Source organism: Dermacentor andersoni, chromosome 5 (genome assembly GCF_023375885.2).
Source record: "Dermacentor andersoni chromosome 5, qqDerAnde1_hic_scaffold, whole genome shotgun sequence".
Classification (NCBI taxonomy): Eukaryota; Metazoa; Arthropoda; class Arachnida; order Ixodida; family Ixodidae; genus Dermacentor; species Dermacentor andersoni.
The window spans coordinates 179,067,834-179,086,980 of record NC_092818.1 but is presented as its reverse complement, the minus strand read 5'-3'; the positions used below and the strand labels follow the sequence as shown (position 1 = coordinate 179,086,980).

At 46.1% G+C, this 19,147-nt stretch overlaps 1 protein-coding gene across 2 annotated transcripts in view; it reads right to left on the bottom strand.

The window, feature by feature from the left end:
• Nucleotides 1–15,500, bottom strand: part of LOC126531676 (uncharacterized) — a 35,530-nt gene extending 20,030 nt beyond the window's left edge. The window contains exons 1-7 of one of the 2 annotated variants that reach the window (XM_055071374.1): nucleotides 15,357–15,500; nucleotides 10,301–10,420; nucleotides 8,969–9,170; nucleotides 7,365–7,468; nucleotides 4,596–4,798; nucleotides 3,382–3,550; nucleotides 1,970–2,242 (exon numbers count right to left, since the gene is read on the bottom strand). In XM_055071374.1, the coding sequence (XP_054927349.1) occupies nucleotides 1,970–2,242; nucleotides 3,382–3,550; nucleotides 4,596–4,798; nucleotides 7,365–7,468; nucleotides 8,969–9,170; nucleotides 10,301–10,420 (1,071 nt within the window). In that variant the 5' untranslated portion in view covers nucleotides 15,357–15,500. Of the gene's footprint in view, nucleotides 1–1,969; nucleotides 2,243–3,381; nucleotides 3,551–4,595; nucleotides 4,799–7,364; nucleotides 7,469–8,968; nucleotides 9,171–10,300; nucleotides 10,899–15,356 lie in introns of those variants that run through there. The other variant, XM_050179328.3, reaches the window with a different exon arrangement.
• Between the last annotated feature and the right edge of the window lie 3,647 nt (nucleotides 15,501–19,147).

Genomic DNA, 19,147 nt, shown 5'->3' with positions numbered 1-19,147 from the left:
CTGCCCAGCGGTCGATTTAGGCACAACTGGCATCCTTGAAGCCCTTGGGTTCAGCGAGAGCAGTGGAAAAGTAAACATGTCCGCAATAGAGATTAGTAAGAGGCGACTGGAAGACTCGTGGAAGAAAATTAGGGAAACGACAAAAAACGGAGACGTACAAAAGCAAAGTTCGCAATAGGGGGTACGAAAATTTGGTTGCGGGAGTTCATAGTGTTTTTTTTTTTTTCGTTCTTTTTTAACCTAGGTAGGACATTAGGCAGTATAATAGCAAGAGCTTGGTGGCGCAACCCACCGCCTCGTTCCAAAGGGGATGCTCATAACATCCATCCATCCATCCACGGCAGCGGTGGCGTCCGCGGTGCGGGGTAAAGATAAAAAAACAACTACAACGCTCACCTTCACGCATAGCATTCCCTGCAAGCGTTTCCCGGTACAGAGTGCGGCTGCAAAGGTGCAATTGCCGCGAAGCGGCAACTGTAGCGGACGAAACAGAGAGTGATGTAACTTCACTTTCGTATGTAAAAGAAGTACCCGCCTAGCAACTTATTTGTGTTGTGACAGTGCTATGGGAAGGCCACGTATAGTGAGGACTCTTGAAAGAGACCTTGCTTACGATTCGCGGCGAAAGTGTGGATAAGTGCATTTGTCTTCTCTCTGGCCCACTCTTTGTAGGTGCACGAAGTAGTGACGCAAGCCAAGTCGCAGGCCGTTGAAACGTCTTAGGCTAATAATTAGGTAAAGTGCTTGCGCATGTCGCCATTTGAATAATTTCAAGCTTCGTCGCAATGGGTAATCGTTCTAGCTGTTTACAGATTCGCTGTCCAACTACCTTCATAGCGTGGTTTGGAGACCAATTTTTTTATTCTGTTACTAAAATAATTACGAGTTAGGGTTAAGTTTCGGTTAAACTTAACATTGGTAATAAAGGAGAATCGCAAGTGGATAAAAAGAGTACTGTTTCAACTGCAAGAGCGGAATTCATAGGCCCCGCATGACGCTTTTGGTGCTCTACTGATTGAGCTGCGACGATGACTAACCCTTCGTCCCCTTTGTTATATGCTTGTTTATATGTATCCTGGAACTGGGAGTGTTACGCAGGCCGCTCGGTGGTCACGGCAGCGGAGGCGCGACATTGAATAAACTGCAGGTGTCATGCAGTATATGCTCTTAGATGCCGTCAACTGGTAAGTAAACTATTGCATGCTACCTCAAGGCATCAACGCAGCAGAGTCGAAGCTCTCGGTATGCTATGGTGAGAAGAATATGGGGGACCAAAACTCTTGACCTTTAGTCAAAAAGAAAAAGAAAGAAGCAACCATGCTAAGGTAAATAAACATTTGTCAACGGCTGTCATGGCCTAAAGCACCATTTCTTCATTCCTAATGTCATCACACCTCCTATAGTTATCTACGGTCCTCGACCGCGCTTCCCTTCTCTTGGCGCCCATTCCGTTAACTTTTATATACCACTCGTTATCTGTCCTACGCATATTGAATATCACCTATCCCCGTGTGCTCCTGTCTTTTAAGGTTACGGCTAACATGTTTCGTTCCATCGTTCGTTGCGTGGTCCTTAAGATCTTTTCCAGCATACTTGTAAACCTCCAAGTTTCTTCCCCACGTGACAGTAACTATATAACACAATCATTGTACATTTTTCCTTTCAAGAATGGGGGTGAGGTTCCGCTCATCACTTGACAGTGCCTGCCACATGCGCGCCAACCCATCTTTATTCTTCTGTAAATATCCTCCTCGTAATTGGCCTAGAGCATGTATGACACACTCAATTTATCTTTAATGAATATAATAATGGCAGTGTGTCTTGTTGTTGTACATCCTTGTGTGTATTCTAATTGTTACGAAATATTCTTGAAAAGAAGTTGCTTTCTGAATACTTATTTTAGCCCCGTTGCCTGTTGGGATGACATGGTTGGTCTAATTTGGAAGGTCTAGCTTCCTATAAAACTAACCTTGATGAGCACTCCAGGGCACGCGTAGCCGAGGTAAGCGACGGTGACGTCATGAAACGGTGGCGCCAGAACCAAGCCGGCGGCCTCGGTGAGCCCGTACGCGTGCCCTAGCTTGCGCAGGTCGAACACGCTCCGCATTTGCTCCACGGCTGTCTCGGGCAGAGTGCCGCCGATGCTGCCGACGCGTGTGACACTCTTCAGCGTCTCGCCCGCGCTGAGCGCTTCGCGCACAAGCCGCTGCAAGGGTGTGGCCGATCCGTATAGCGTCGTCACCTGTGCGAAAGGAAGGCCGTACAAAAGAAAACGTAATGGCTTGCTGTTTAAATGACCTTTTCACTAATTTATTGACTGAGAGGTTGATTGATTCACAGACAGGATCATTGATTGATTGATTGATTGATTGATTGATTGATTGATTGATTGATTGATTGATTGATTGATTGATTGATTGATTGATTGATTGATTGATTGATTGATTGATTGATTGATTGATTGATACAATGAAAGACAAGTAGCCTGAGTGATTTGACTGAATGTTCGATTAACTGACCGAAACACTGAATGACAGGTTCATTCATTCATTGAACGTAGTGAGAAAACGTCAACGTTGCAGTCAATGTGAGGGGCGATAATGGTTATACGTGGACAAAGTTAAAAGAGTGAGATGAGCTATGTGCGTCATGAGCCCAGGCCTATTTCTTGACTGTACAGACGCGCCGCGAAATAACCACATGGTGTGTATCCGATATAAACCTTATACGAGTAGTGTACTTTCTAGAACATGCTAGCGAATTTTCAAAGTTGTAGGATGAATTAGTGAGCGACAATATGCCAAAATTGTACTAACTACGGTACTGAATAAGAACAAAGCTTGCCATAAAAGAACTATCCAGTTAATTGGTTTGACACTTTGTAGAGGTAGAGGTGATTATATAAACGTGCTGTAAATTTCAAAATCATAAAGCAATTTATTGCGTTATAAATCGGCAAAACGCCATGCAGTTAAACTTGCTCTTAAGTATTCGTCACATGTTTCGAAAAAAAAAAATCAATGCCAGTAGGGTGTATTCGACTTCGCTTGTCTGAACTAAGCGTGATGGAAGCTTCTCCACATCATTGTGACGTCTGGCTTTTCCGTTACGAGGTCATTCCCCTACCACGCGTCCTAGTAACGTTATTGTTTAAAACATGCAACTGTTGTGTAGGTGTGCCGAGGTGGTTCGTAGGAGTGTAGACGAAAAAGAATGCTTTCTTGTCTGCGCGAATGTCATGGCAGTTGCATCTTCTGCCAAACCTACGTAAGCTCATGCTCCTGCGTTGGCGATCGGCACAAGACAGAAAACAAAGGGCAGCGCTAGAGAAAGAATTTGGTACGGCATTTTAACGCACAAGGAAACGCAAGGACGACTCACCTTGTGCTTCTTGATCGCTTCAAACATCTTTGCACTTCCATGATTCGGCTTCACGATTACCGACGTACTTCCGTTGCAGAGCGCTTCCATGAAGAGGCGTATCGCGCTCACGGAGTACAGGTTCCACAATACTATGAGCACTTCGTTTTCACCGGCGCACTTCATTGCCCTGAAAAGAGTAGGCGAGCACACGAGAGCAGAGAACACAGATGGTAATTCCTTCTCGACGGGCGGGTAAAATATTTGGGTAGGAAAGGTATGAACACAACAGGCAAATTTTCACCAATGCCGTCGCCATCGCCGTGATGTTTTGAGTAAAGCTCAAGTTCGATAAGATCGCGCCCTGCTCACCGCCATGCTGATGGTGCGAGAGAAAGCGTGCGAGGGTGAACCGAGAAGGATAGTGGCTTGATGCGCGCTGTCTTTCCAATGGATATATATAATGTTTAATTCCTCCTAGATACCCAGTCCAACGCTGCTAAGTAAGGAAGCGAATGCAATGGCTGAACAGGGGTCGAATTCAGGAGGCTATTCTTTTGTAAGCGCTCTTTGCCATTGGTCTATCGCCTTCGCTGATAATATGCCCCGCATCAGGATTCCCGTAATTTTCTCTTACGAACAATCTAATAGGCGCCTTACGTGAATAAGAGCCCAGGCTTGTGACAGAAACTTGTCGAGATGATGCCTTATGCCTCGTTATTTTTACCTTGTCGGCGAGCGTGAACTACACATCCCCGCAGAAGGTAATCACATAATTCGTCGTGTTGGTAAGGGCTGCTACCATTGCGCCATTTATACTTCCAGTAGTGTCGGATCATTAGGAAATCCGCTTTGGGTTAATGTTAAGATAGTTATGGTTTTTTATGCTCTCTTCACAGCCGCAAAGGAGTTTAGTGTAATTTATCAGTCTACGTTGACATAGTGCGTCTTTGGCGTCACATCAGACGTAGTCGGAGTTACAAAATGAGTTGCACGACATGTATGTTAAGGCAAGCAAACTTTAACATAGCGTTGTTCTACTGTTACCACTACTTCTTCAGCCCAGCTGGCAAGAGCGGCAAACCTACTGCATGCGCCGTCGGCGGTAGGCACTACCGGTAGAACCCTTAACGTAATGCGAATATACTGAACTGATGCGCAAGGGTGTGACGTCAATGAGCAGTGCAAACCAGCCGCACCACGACATAGACCTAAGATGAGAGGGTATTACGCACCTGATACTCTGGATAGCGGCTATGAAACTGTACTGCGACACCATAACTCCCTTGGCATCGCCCGTGGTGCCCGACGTGTAAGCGATCGCGCAAAGCGCCTTCTTTGTGTCTTGTTCCTGAAGCTCCAGAAGCGCCATCTCGGGCATCTTCCGAAACGAGGCCACGGACACGAACCCTGGTGTGTCCCGCATCACGAATATCATCTGGAAATAGAACGGCAAAGTATCACTGTGGCATGCGCTGACATCAATAAAGAAAGTTCTATGTCGGGTCATATCGGACGAATATACGTTCCAGGGGATGAAATCACGATGCCCTTCGTTTATCGGCCATATTTGTCCTCGGCTGGCATCGGTTGGCATCGGCTGGTATTATGAGCATTCAATTAAATCATCTTCACGTTCCCGATCCTGACTAAAATCTCTTGTTTTATCATATTCTTTGACGAAATTATGGAAAGGGACGTGATATGAAGTATGACGCCTTTATAATTACAGGGTTATTCACTTGGATGTCACAGATTACGCCAGCCAATAAACCTAGGCTTGTATTCCTGACTTGTAACAACGCTCTCCATCATGTGAAGAACATGAGGTACACTGGGTGCCCAACTACAAGTGCTACTCATGAAAATAAAGTCAGAAAAGCCTAACGCAGGCTCATTGGCATATTTTTTAAGAGGTGGGTCCAGTAGAACGTTCTTAAATCCCTACATGAGAATGGCAAGCGGCTGTGACGTGAAACCTTGAATTTCCATTTTAAGGATCGTGATAGTTTCGAACAGGTGTACTCATATACACAATTGGGTTAGTGGGTTATACATGACTCAAAGTACAACAGTGCGACTTCTTGAACGAGCCCAACAAAACAAAAACCAGAGAGAACAAGTGCTGCTTTTGTCTGCGTTCTTTGGTTTTTCATCCTTGTTCAAGAAGTCACGCTGTTATATCTTGACTGTCGCCATTTGCATCAGTAGCACTGTCCTTAGTCCCGCCAAAGGCGATTTCGATGTAATCATGTATTTAGAGTGCGAAAAGCACGCCAAATGAGTCCTATAGAATCACTAGCGATGATTGTTTAATAACACGTGCGACCATATACGTATACGGAATATTTCATTCCACGTGATTATCGTTTCTAAAGTAGGCTGGAATTTCAGTTCGTCGTCGTTACATTCACTGCGCACCAATTTAAAAGACTACGCACGTGCTGTTTCCTGGCACCATAATAAGCGTCAAACAGTTCAAATTGACTGTGGCTAGTGCATTGCGGACCAGAAAGGTGCTATCAGTCAGGCATAACCCCTGAATCGGACACTTTATTTGCCCGTTACCCTGTGTTCTAGTACTTGTTACCGGCTTATAATAAGCACGTGCACACACCGCATGAGTGTCTCATTTCGCACACAAACTTCGTTACTTAAATTAGCATGCTTGGCGCATAGAAGTGCCAACGTCTTCAGCACCCATTCAAGGGGCACTAAAAGAGAAAAATTATTTAAGCTGTATTAATAAATTGGTCTTGCCCTTGTAAGGTCCCAGTTGCCATAAGAAAACGCCTGGCGAAACAGAAAAGACGCAAGAACGAAAGGCCCGGTGACGACACCGTCTTTCGGTTCTCTCACTAGGCCCCCATAACGTAATGGATCTTGAATGCTTCAAAATACAGAACTACAATGTATTCTAAAGCACCCAAAGGCGGAACTAATGGCATTTAAATGTGTTTTATCAAGCCACAAGGGCCCGAATATGTAAAAAAAGTGCTTTGATACCCAAGACGTCATACGGACGTGCCGGCGCTGTAGTTTTGGAGCGACTTTCAAGAAATCCAACTTCGACCTTTAGTTTCTCCTTTAATATTCAACCTGTTGTCGCAAAATTAACTAAACTATAGTTTGCAAAGAATGTTTTATCAGTGTAAAGATAATTAGTGTTTGTGTTCAGTGTTCCTTTGAAGAATGTCCCTCACTTGGACCGCACGCGGTCGCAAGTGCACCATTTCTGGCATTAACACAGCGAGTTCCTTCTCGACGGGCGGGTAAAATATTTGGATAGGAAAGATAAGAACACAACAGGCGAATTTTCACCGATGCCGTCGCCGTCACCGTGATGTTTTGAGTAAAGCTCAAGTTCGATAAGATCGCGCCCTTCTCACCGCCATGCTGATGGTGCGAGAGAAAGCCTGCGAGGGTGCGCCGAGAAGGATAGTGGCTTGATGCGCGCTGTCTTTCCAAGCGCCCTACGTTAAAGGTCGTGAGATCAAGTGCGCGATAGGGGAGGAGAGCGCGTGCCTCCTCCTCTAGCCCGGTCGCGGCTACGCACAGCTGCCAGCGTTGCTTCGCGCACACGTGGACGGCGCGCCGTATCTTGGAGGTAATCTGCGCCGGGTGCCAGTGCTAGGGGTGAGCCAAGATGGCTGGTGGCTGCATGCGCGCCCAGCGCTGGATCTCAATTTATGGATACGCGATGACGCGAAAAGCAGCAAGAATAAGCGTTATTTATCTTATCTTAGCGCTCTTCACCACTCCAGCGTCGTGACAGCGAGTACTCGCGGTCATAGTGCGAGATCTGTTCAAATTACCTGTGCTCGCGTGACACCATGCTTCTTAAGGTAATCAGTAAGCGGATGTTATCGCAATTCATACTGCCGATTATATCACGAGCCTTACTTGGTGTAGTTGTAAAATACTTCTCTATCGCTATAAATGCTTCGCGAAACGGGAACTTTTTTTTAATGGAGAAAGTCAACAATCATGAATAAGCGGCGTACCTTGAAACGGCACCGATGCTGTTCGTCGAGGATATACGCCAAGTTGTCGCTGTCCGTGAGGCAGAACGATGCCCCGGCGTCTTTGACTTGATAAGCCAACTCATCTGTTGGCAGAGAAGAAAAAGGCGACAGAGGACTCTAAGGTTTATTTGCGACGTCGAAGTGGTTAGAAATACATGAAATGCGATTGCACCAAATTCCTCGAAAACACAATCACGATAAATTTTGTTGCTTTATGTCCGAAAGCTACACCAACAAAGTAACTTCTTTCTTGGCTGCTTGGGATTTTACAATGAGTCTTGTTATTGTTCGTTTGCATTCTTTTTGCGCCCCAAAGCACAACACCGGAGAACACTTGCTATGTCTGCGTTGTGCTTGTAAATATTTTTTTCCTTAATTGTGACGCAGGAAACGTGATTGTCAAAGCTACACCTACCGAGGTAATAAAAAAAACGGCATAGTGACAGCGTAGTGTGTGCACCCCGTGCTAGTTTTCATCTGCTGATGAGCTAAAACGCGTTGGGTGTGAAACAGTGCTGCATAATTTTTGAAAAAAGTAGTGCAGCGAAACTGACACAAACAAATACTCTAAAGACTACCCAGCCCCTTAACTTAAAAAGAAAACAAATCAATTCTGGGGTGTTACGAGCATAAAATCATGAGCCATTCCACTCTGTGAAGGTTGATGACCCACGAAGCTATTTAGCACACGGCACATAGGTGACACTGAATTTTAAACAAAGGTACGAACACACATTTATTTATAAGCCTCTGCGTGGACTATATATATATATATATATATATATATATCCTCTGCATTCCGAAGGATGAGCTACTGCATTTTATGCTTGCTTTGGGGTATGACCCATTGCTGATGATATATTTTGTTGACGCAGAACAAAAATGCACGGAAGACTAGCCATAAGCAACTTCGCTGTAAAACTACTATTTCAATATGACGCACGTCATAGCGGGGGTCATCGCAATAATTTTGACCACCTGGGGCTGTTCAGCGTACACCTAAATTTAAGAATACACCAGCGTTCTTCCCTTTCGCTTTCATTTAAATGTGGCCGCCGCTTCCGCGATCTCACCCGCTTCCTCGTGCTCAGGAGCACATCGCTGAAGCTACTAAGCTACCGTGGTGGATATCTGTGCATCGCTGCTTCACACCCGTGCTATTAAACAAACCGAACGCCATTCGTCATCTCTAACTACAAACTAGTTATCTATACGTTATTTATAAACAGTTGGTTACTTCGAGTGTCCCGTGTCAAGTCGCGACGCGTATTAAGAAGAAACTGCCAACAACGGCTGCAGATTTCAAGATTACACGGAGGCCAACCTATGCATCTGCAAGTGCGAACGCCAAACTCTCGGCGCTAGTGCAGACAGAACCCGGGGGAGCGAGGCGTAGGACGTGATCATTCCAAGGTTGTGTCCCCTTTACAGCTTATGCTGCCGCACACAGCAAGCTCATGTACGCCCTGCTTCAAGGTCGTGCCGACCTTCCCATTTTCCTTTTTCCTGAGCTTCACGCCGCAGCCTCGACGTCCGGATTTTCGTACACGCAGCTGCTTCGCCAAAGGTGGTAACAGACGTACGCGACGTTCTGGGCCCGCTGGCGAAACAGGCCACGCATCCCGAGAACATGAGTGCCAGGATGGAGATCAGCGCGTCCATCGTGTTGTCCACGGCTACGATGAAGCGGTCACCACGCCTCAGGCCATGCTTGTGGAAGCCCATGGCGTATTGGTGCAGGCGCGTCTGCAGGAACGCGTAGCTCATGCTCTCGTCCCCTTCCGCCTTGAACAGATGCAGGAGCAAAAAAAAAAAAAAAAAGCGTTAGTGCTTTATTCGGGCTATTGCTCAGAATGTAGAAAACCGGAGTTAGCGAAAATATGATAACACTGTGCCCTTGCATAAGTTAATGTAGACAGTATATGGAGCGTCTGTACACTTCCAGTACATACCAGTTGGCTTTCCTAGAGATCGGTTCTTTTGGCTATACGAAGTCGCGGACTGTCCATAGACATATTCAATAACTAGTTCATTTCCTTCGGTCGAGTGTGGGTCTTTATTTTCTAATTAGTTGTTTGCAAAAGTAATAGGCATTAAGGCATTAGATTACAAAAAGTCTGAGTTATAAATCACCACGCTCCTTATTCATTGAAAATAGAAAGAGAAGGCAATGAGCTTTCCACACAGTATCTAAATAAATGAATGTACGTGTGACGACTGCGTAACAATATCCGACAATTATTGGACGAGCATTTGACGAGACAAAATTGATAAGCAGAAAAATTAACATATCACATCCACGCCGAAATAGTCAAAAGACGATGCGACGACTCGACATTGTTTAGCACAAACATATCCAGATGGCTTAGGAGTTTCTCAATTGCTCACTTGATAATATTCACACGATCTTTTCATTGTCGGAATTCATTGTCATTCCATCTCTTACCACGCAAGGCAGCCTAGTTTATATATATATATATATATATATATATATATATATATATATATATATATATATATATATATATATTGTTGCGACTTTTATCAACACAGGTTTATAAAATTTAACTATTTATTAAATTTATTAAGGGGCGGACTTGTGCCCGGAGCTAAAGTAGATCACTGTCGCTCGGGCTACGATGCAATATATATATAATTTTTTTTCTGGTATTCTCAATGTCATCAAAACGCAAAAGTCTCGAAAGCAACCATGGACCATGGAGTTTGAAAAAGGAAGTTCTAAGCTTCCCGCCGTACCAACAGCGCCATTAAGGCGTCCATAAGTGGCGTTAAGAAAAAAAGGGACATCCGTGAGACGATGCATATAAATTTTCCTCGTTGCTGTTCAGATAAAAGACGCTTGCGCATTTCCAAGACCCTTGCACACATACGAGAAAGCACAAAAAGGCACTCACAAAGGCAATCTTGTCTGCATATCGCTTTAGGAATCTAGCGATGAAGTTGTACAACGTGCAATCCGGTATATGGACGTCCGGGAAGGGAGAGTGCACGATGCGGTCTTTCACGAGAGGCATCTGCGAGAACATGGCGCACACTTTTTTTTTTTTTTGCAATTATGTATACCACCATCGCAGGTAATGTGAGCTGGCTTGAACGACCATGCAAGAAAGTTGCGTCCTATTGCGCATGCAGCAATACAAAACTCAATTTTGTATTCGGCAAGAACCGTAGTCGGGCTGCTCTATAGACCAAGACTACCGTGATGTTGCACACGGCGCTCCTGCTTTTAGTAAAATTATGCAGCGTGTTGCGGACAATGGAAACAGAGACACTGGTGATACACACACGGAGCCGACCCGCAACAATTTTATTCAGCAACCTCGTCACCATTTTACAGCGAAGCTATTAAGGGGTACTTCCCATAGAGTTTCATACAATAATTTTTCCTAAATGACCCGGCCTACGCTGCACCCTCGTTGCGCAAATTGTAGGAAACTCTGTGACACTTCCCCCAGGATCGCGTACGTGTGTTAACACAAAACTATCATCATCAGAATTGGCTCCAGCGTCGTCTTCTTCCACAGTTGGCTCGCTGGCGCATTCGTCGTCGTCAATAATTAAGAAACACAGACAAAACCAAATTTATCAGCGAATTACAGCGAAGCTGTTAAGGGCTAGTTCCCCGCAGGATCGTGCCCCTGTGCGGACACAAACCTCCCCATACGTGGGCCGATACTAAGATAGTGCAACACCGGGCCGACCCACGGCGGAGGTGCAGTTCGCCATTAAGGGCCACATACACAGCTTCGCTGGTATGTGGCCCATATATATATATATATATATATATATATATATATATATATATATATATATATATATATATATATATATATATATGTATATCATGGGAAGCACTGCACATGCAAATTCTTTAGCTGACAGCACAATTGATGCCACACAGGCGCATTTTTCCTCTTAACAGTGGGGCCTTCTAAGTCAGTGGGGCCTTCTAAAGTCACTTCGAGCATGTTATACTCGTGGACACTTTTTGTGGCTATGAAGGGAAACCTACGGGCGCGTGGCTGCTGCACATGTGTTACAGCGCATGTGCAGTAAGTAGTCTGGCAGCGTTGACTGTGTTTTTAGTTGCTCGGAACAGACCCTGAATCAACACAGCTTCCACGTGCGACGGTTTCGCGTTTCCCCAGACGCGGAAGGGAAAAGCCACAAAATAAGTAAACATTTACACTCACTGGTGTGTTCTGCCTTATTTAACTGTTGCTAATAAGGTGTTTATGTTTTGTCTTACCGACCCTAAACTAACGTGATTAAAACTCGGGACTCTTTTCAGAAGCGCACTCACTTGTGCGCGCTTTGGATCCGTAGCTCTCCCTTCATAGCCACAGAAAGTTGTCCGCGAGTATAACAGTCAAAAAAACGAAATACGGGAGGGTGACTAGCCTACATTGCAAAGACTGTGAATTCGGGGCCCTGTTCCATATGTGCACAGTAATCGCAAGAAGCAGGAATGAATTGACGCAATTGATTACACGAGCTCAAAATATTGCTGATTAGTGGACATATGCATCAGCGTGGCATATCAATCACGCTGCCAGCTAGAGAATTGGAATTTCTGAGGAAACACGCATTTATAGAGTATCCTCTCCTAAAGCATGCGCAGTACTTACCCTGTCTGCATAAAAACGCTCACAAGTCTTCACAATAGAATTCAGGCGAGTTAGCGCCGTATGTGTACCATTTGTTTCTTTCTGTTGTGATTGTCCGCGACCCGCCATGTAACCTGTACTGGGAACACCAACAGGTCTAAATAGTGTTAGCGGAATCGGAAGCGAAGGCTGCAGCAGCATAAGAGAGAGAGAGAGAGATGGCGGCCGCGAGGGAAGGCAGTCGTCACGCTGTCTTGAACTCTTTTTTTCTTCTTTTATTTATCTATTAAAGAGCGCCCTTCTTTAAAATCTGTGTGTCTGCGAATAAATTTCTAACACATCAGAAGTGGAATACACCGAACTCTTCGTGGTGAAGCGATCCTGGAAGCCAATGTCGTGGAATTGCGTCGACGGTGATGCTCGCTGACTTTTCAGCGGACGCTTCGTTGGTGCCGTCATCGTGAGGTACTGACCGTAAAAGGGACCTTTGTGTTGCCTTGAAAACGTGCGTGCGTACGCTCTGTGTGACATCTACGAGACGCAACGGTACCGTCTTCGTGAGGTGCCGACATCGAAAACGTGAGTCTCTGTGACGCCTCAGAAACCTGCGTGCGGACGCTCTGTGTGACGTCGTAAGCCTAGACGCTCAGCTGGAGGCAAAAAACGGTGTGTACGCCTAGGGAGACGCCTAGACAACCCCGAAGATGGCAGATCGACGGCGGCGGAACTCACGAACATCAAATGATGCAAGCTCTGCTAGAGCAGAACTGGCGGTTACTGGAGTTCCTCGAGAGGAAACCTGAAGCGCTCCACGTTATGCCGGACCTGAATAAAGCTATCCACGATTTTAACAGCGAGGGCTCATCCCACGAAGCTGGGCGTGGCTGAAGAGTATCGATTCCATGGCGGTCCTGCACGGTTGGCCGGACAGCTTCAGACTAGAAAACGCCAGGCTTCACATGAAGGGACCTGCTCGATTTTGGCTTCAGGCCCGTGTCGATGACCTCACTACGTGTGAGGACTTCAAGATTGCCTTCAAAAAGGCATTTGTGGGCCAGACAAGCACGACCAAAAGGGGGAGCAAATGCAGGAAAGAGTCCAGATGAGGGGAGAGTCCATCACGGCATACGTCCTCGAAATGACCTTGTTATGCAAGGGATTGGCCCTCGGTATGCAAGATACCAAGGAGCAAGTTTTTGTGGGGCTGCGGTTTCGGGACGCATGCATCTCCATGACGGCGAAGGAACACAAGGACGAGGATGAATTGCTGGCAGACTTGCGAAGACTGGAGCGAATAAGCGAAGCTAGAATGCAGAAGTCACCAGGGGCCCAGCCACAAGGTGGTGTTTCAGGTGCCACGACACATCGGGCCAAGCCTCCGACTTCAAGATCTTGTACTGTCGCGCGTCCACCTGAGCAAGTGATCACAAATGCATGTGTCACAGACCAAACAAGTCGTGGGGGACCACCGAAGAAAACGCCAGGGCCGCCCAAGCGTGATCAAGCGGAGCGAAAATGCTATAGTTGAGGAAGGTATGGGCATATAGCGAGAGACTGTCCAGAAACAAGCCCTGCTGGTCAAAAACCTACGACTGAAGGATGGAAGGCTGTTTTACGTGGAAGAAGACGGGCGACTTCGTTTCGTGATGCCTAAGAGCATGCGTAAAACACTGTTTGTGAAGTTCCATGACTTAAATGGCCATTTAGTACAGACCGGACACTGACGAAAATCAAGGAAATTTATTGGTTTCCTCGGATGAAGCGCTACGTGGACCAGCACATCCATAGGAGTTTCCAGTGTCTGCTCACAAAGATTCCAGGAGGGAAGAAACCTGGACTTCTGCACCCGATACCACCTGAGAAGAGATCATTTCAAGTCGTACACGTGGATCATGTTGGTCCGCTTGTGAGGAATTCCAAGAAAACCAGTGGATCTTGGTGTTGGTGGACAATCTAAGTTTGTACGTCTCTACCCCGTGCGAGACACTTCAGCGAGAAATGTTCTACGGTGCATGCGGAGTTTTATAACCGAGCTCGGACTACCTGAGCACATCATCTCAGACCGTGGTTCCTGTTTCACGTCTCACGGCTTCGAAGCCTTCTGTCAGGAAAATAGTGTGGCTTGCACACCGAACTCTGCTCACCATCTAAGGGTTAACGGTCAGGTAGAGCGTGTGAATCGAACTATGGTACCGTGTATTATGGCTACAATCAAGGACTCGACCCACAAGGACTGGGATCAGAACATCAAGGAGTTAGACAGCTACCTAAACACTGCATACAATGCATCAACAGGCACTAGTCCTTTCAGGCTTCTGCATGGATACCAATGATGCAGGATGGTGTCCTCAGATGGCTAAACACGGAGAATAACGAGTGGGTATGTCCGGAGCAACTTCAAGAGGTGGCTCAAAAGGGAATAGTGAGCCAGCAAGAAAAGTCGAAGCAGTACTGTGACAAGCATCACTTCAAAGCGCACAAGCTGAATGTTGGAGACATAGTTGTCATGCGCTGCGTTCCAGAGCACACCGGCGCCCCAACGAAAACCCAGAAGTTCATAGGTCCACTGACTGTGATTGAAATACTCCCAGCGGACACCTACAGAGTGACCGAGATGAACCGAAAGAAAAGGGTCTACTCGACTACCGCCCACATCATCCAACTGAAGAGATGGGGTGGAAGATGGCAAGAACTGTCCAACCAATCGAGCGCCGACGAGGAAGACAGCGCGCCGAGACGTAGCACGCGTGTGCTAGAAATAGAATAGAAACATTAGGCTTGCTGCTTATCCATTGTGCACCAGTGCATACACCATGAAAAAGAACAACCAGAGAAATGTTTACAGCAGCTTCAACGTCAACACCCCGCTATTTCCTCATAGCAGGCTTACAGTCTTGTTAGGGTACACATTGCAAGTGTAATAAACATTGGATGTTCAATACTCTTCATTCCTCTCTCCAGGACTTTTAGTGCTTCACGCGCTAGTGCCTCTCACAGCATTTGACTTCCCCACCCAATCAGGATTGTATATAGCTGACCGCAGGCTTCCCATGAGCGTAGCGATTTCGGTGGGCCCGCTGTTGCCAACAAAGTTAAAACGAATCGTTCGAAATGCTTTTAAAAGACCGCAAGTGACCTGCTGTAGGCCTTTCCAAGCTAAGAACTGCCCCAGTGGCAGCACTGCTAACAGATATTTGAACAATAGTAGTGCCTTAAGACATCTGTCCCCCCGCCATGCTAAGAAGTGCCGGAAGTTAAAGTCAGAACACCGACGTGGGTACGCCATCCCTGACGGAGAAAATAATAGTAGTAAAGCAGCGAGAAGGGACAGAACGACACTCACCTCGTATGCTAAGGTGGCCTTTCTTCTTCTACTTCGTCCTTTTATTCCTCTCTGCTAAAAACGTCAGCCCTTCTTTTCTTTCTGTTTGTAAAACAATATATGATCATATTATCGCGTGACTTGCACGACTTACTGTATGGTCTCTCTCACAAGTACTATGCGCAATGCGTTGAGGTCAGAAAAACATTTGTGCATATAGAGTGCCGGACTGAGAAGCAAAGCTGCGAATACCGTGCGTAGATCATGTCTGACAATGAACTACAGACGTGAGGAATGCCACCAAAAATAAACGGTAATTTCAAAGAAAATAAACTTCGTGAAAATAGGACAGCCGTATTTCCTCTTTTCTTAATATTTTCTCACCATCAAGCCAGATTGGTGCCGCTTGTAAGGCTGCCAGCGTCCACGCGATATCTTAATCGCGCAAGACGCACTTGATTCACACAGCAAAATTGTGGTCATTTGGCGTTTCTGTTTCCCAATGTCGTATAAAAAGGCGGTTGCAACAGCCAGGACTTTCGTAAAGTCATAATAAAGAAATTACAGCACATGAGATCTGGGAAGGCATATTGTTGCTGCCTCCTGACCGAAATTGCATGTGTCCACAAGAGGCGATAGATGACCGTACGTTTCTCGCTCACCAAAGGTACGTATTTCCCAGCTTACTAGCGTAGTCCAGAGCTACAGAAATAAAAAAAAACGAACGCGTTGGAAAAGCGAGCTGGCCGATTGATCATTGAGTAGTAAGCGAAAATAAGCTGTATTAATAACGGCTTAATTGACGTCTTACGCTTGCGGCTTACGAGCTCAATGAAACCGAGCTTCCAGAAGAGTACTAGCCAGCTCTATGACCTTAGAGATTTACGACGCCGCGGTCTGGGTGCCTCCATATGGGCGCACGCCCCCACGACAGCTCTATAGCCTTAGGGATTTACGACAACGCGTTCTGGGTGCCTCCATGCTCACTCCCCCGCGCCCCAACCTCCCGCAAAGTTGACTCCGTGTCTCCGTTGTGCCCGAAGTCAATGGATGAGAAGCCGGGGCCGTCGCAATCCATGCTATGTGTTGCACCGTCGACATGTACGCCCCTTTGGAGGCGTTGTTCCCGACTCATTCGTCTGACGCGCCGGAGAACTTTACTTACGCTTAGACGCAGCGGCCTTCCGGGACACTAATATGCTGTAAACAAACGTACAGTGCGACGTTCAGCGATAATTTCACGTAGGCCGACCTCTCCTGTTTATTGACGCTTGCGTTTACACTGCTCATGCGCTGTAAATTACATGCGCTGACTAAAATCCAGTATAGTGAACAACCCTCTCCATTGCAACGCGTAATATTGTACGTGAACGCACACTGCTGAACCGCTGGGATTCAGCAGCAGGCGCTTTATACTGACGCTTGTACATTGTCTGGTTCTTCAGCCTCACTAGGACGTGACTGTACTATACTCGTGCTAACTTACGTTCAGTCCTGTGCAATGTCCTTGCTGTTCTATGCTACGAAAAAATTTCGGAAGAATCAATGGAACGTGTACAATGGCCGCCGATGACGACGACATGACAGTTATCACTGTAAATGGTTTAAGTGGAAACGAGCCTTAATTAACATTAATCAAACCTTAATGAACTTAATCAAGCTGCTGCGGTTGTTGTTGTACATGTAAAACTCACCTTTCAGCTACGGAAAACGATTGGCGCGGACGTTACGCATACATGTGCGCAATCTGCAGCGGTGCATCTAGGACGGTCGCGAGGTGAGACAAGGGCTGACACTGAAGCCGTGCTCCTGATACGGCTGCAAATTCACCGTGTTCTTCGGGAGCGGTGTAACCGGGTGCCTCTGTCAGTGCCAATGACATATTGTCCGAACTCTACTCGTAGAGAGAGCCCCCAGACGCCCCCAGACGCATCACCCCTTTCTCGCGTACTAGTTCTGCCAACCACGGCAAAATCACCTTCTCCCCCCCCCCCCCCCCCCTCACTAGCAGAGAGACAGAGAGTGACAAATAAAGCTCTTTATTGGAACGTAGAGAATTCTGCGGGCGTATATAAATACACCTACATGCAGCTGTAGCAGAGTGAATTTTCTAGACCACAGATGTGAGCCCCTTTTGTAATACCCTCTTTTTTTTTTCATTATTTGCCTCAGCTCGACGGCAACATTTACGCTCGTCGGTTGCGTATGCCTAAGCCGCACACACAGGCGGTGGCAAATGATGTCTGTCAACCTTCGCTGTAATGAAAAATCCCATTTCGATGTCAAACTGTTTGGACGTATGTGTGACTTTAGCAGCTGGCCAAACGAATAACGGTCGCTTGTGTTTTTGCTCCAAGAGAGCCGACAGACAATTTGAGGCTAAATGGGTGCCTGTTATTACCGAAAGATATCGCTTATAGTAAACAGCTAACAATCGCCCGGCTCTTGTGCACATGAAAACCTGATGCGATGATGCAGATAATTAAGTTGAAACTAAATACCAATTAGTAGCAGTGGTAACGCTTTAGACGAGCGCATTCTCTTAAGTAAACTGTACAGCATTACGATGTTCATGTTATGGCTTGAGGCTTACTTTCGAAGTATGTTATCACGACTCAGAAGAAACAACTAAACGGTACTTCGCGTTAAATTCAAGCTGAACGCTTCAGTGAACACCATATGTCTACATTTAGTTCGACACTTTTCAGATTTCCGTAAATAACGTATAATGTGTCCCATGAACACCGTAAATACAAGGGCGCTAATTCTGTGATGTAGCGAAAACTCCTTATGATTTTAAAGTTAGAACTAATACAGAATTGCATCGCAGTTTCGAAATATCTGTCCGGAGGCAAACTTGTGGTGAAATGCGGAAAGTTTAGAATTTTTTTAGAAAAGCTTCTTGAGTTAACCAAATGTATTAAGGTGTAGATTTTTGGGATAAATACCTCGAAGACGAGGGTGTCCTCAAATCGATTCTTAGCATGTACACATGCCTTTGCTACTGACCGACTTGAATATCGACTAAACAATTACCTAAATTCAGCAGCTTTAAGCGCAAAAACTCAAGCCTGACTGAGGCACACCGTATTGGGAGGACTGCGGAATAATTCTGACCGCCTGTGGTTCTTTAGCGTGCAACTAAATCTAAGCATACGAGCGCGCGGGGAATTTCTGTTCTCTCGGGTCCACACTTTGTCGGAGCACGAAGTAGCAGCGCAAGCCAACTCGCGGGCCGTCGAAACGTCTTAGGGCAATAATTTGGCAAACTACGTGTGAATGGCGCAACGTGAATAACTTCAACCTACGTCACCATGGGTAATCGTTCTAGGTGTCGCTTACAGCTTCAATGTCCAACCACCTTCACAGCGAGGATTGAAGACCATTTTTCTGTATCTGACCTTCAGCTATCCGGCACAACAGCAACAGCAGCAGCCACGGTCAGCAAAGTACGACAGGTATATTTTTTTTTTTTTTTTGCTATTACGGTGGTTGTTTCAAGAAAATGTTCGTTTTTACGGAAATTATGGATATGAGTATTCAGTCAGGCATGCAGGCGTTCTCATTCGTCGGGTTCTGATATCCGCTGACACAGCGTAGCGACCTCTGGTGATGGCGACTGCTGAGCAATTAAGGATATATCAGGAGCAATGTGTCGAGTGACTCACCATCTCTGCGGCGTAGGGAGTAGCCAAGGACTGCCTAATGAGTTGTCAATGGCTGAATAATGATTACAAGGTCTACGAAGGAAACACGACGCGTGCTTAAATCTAGAATGAGTCCAGACGATGTTCTCCGATACGGCACAGCGT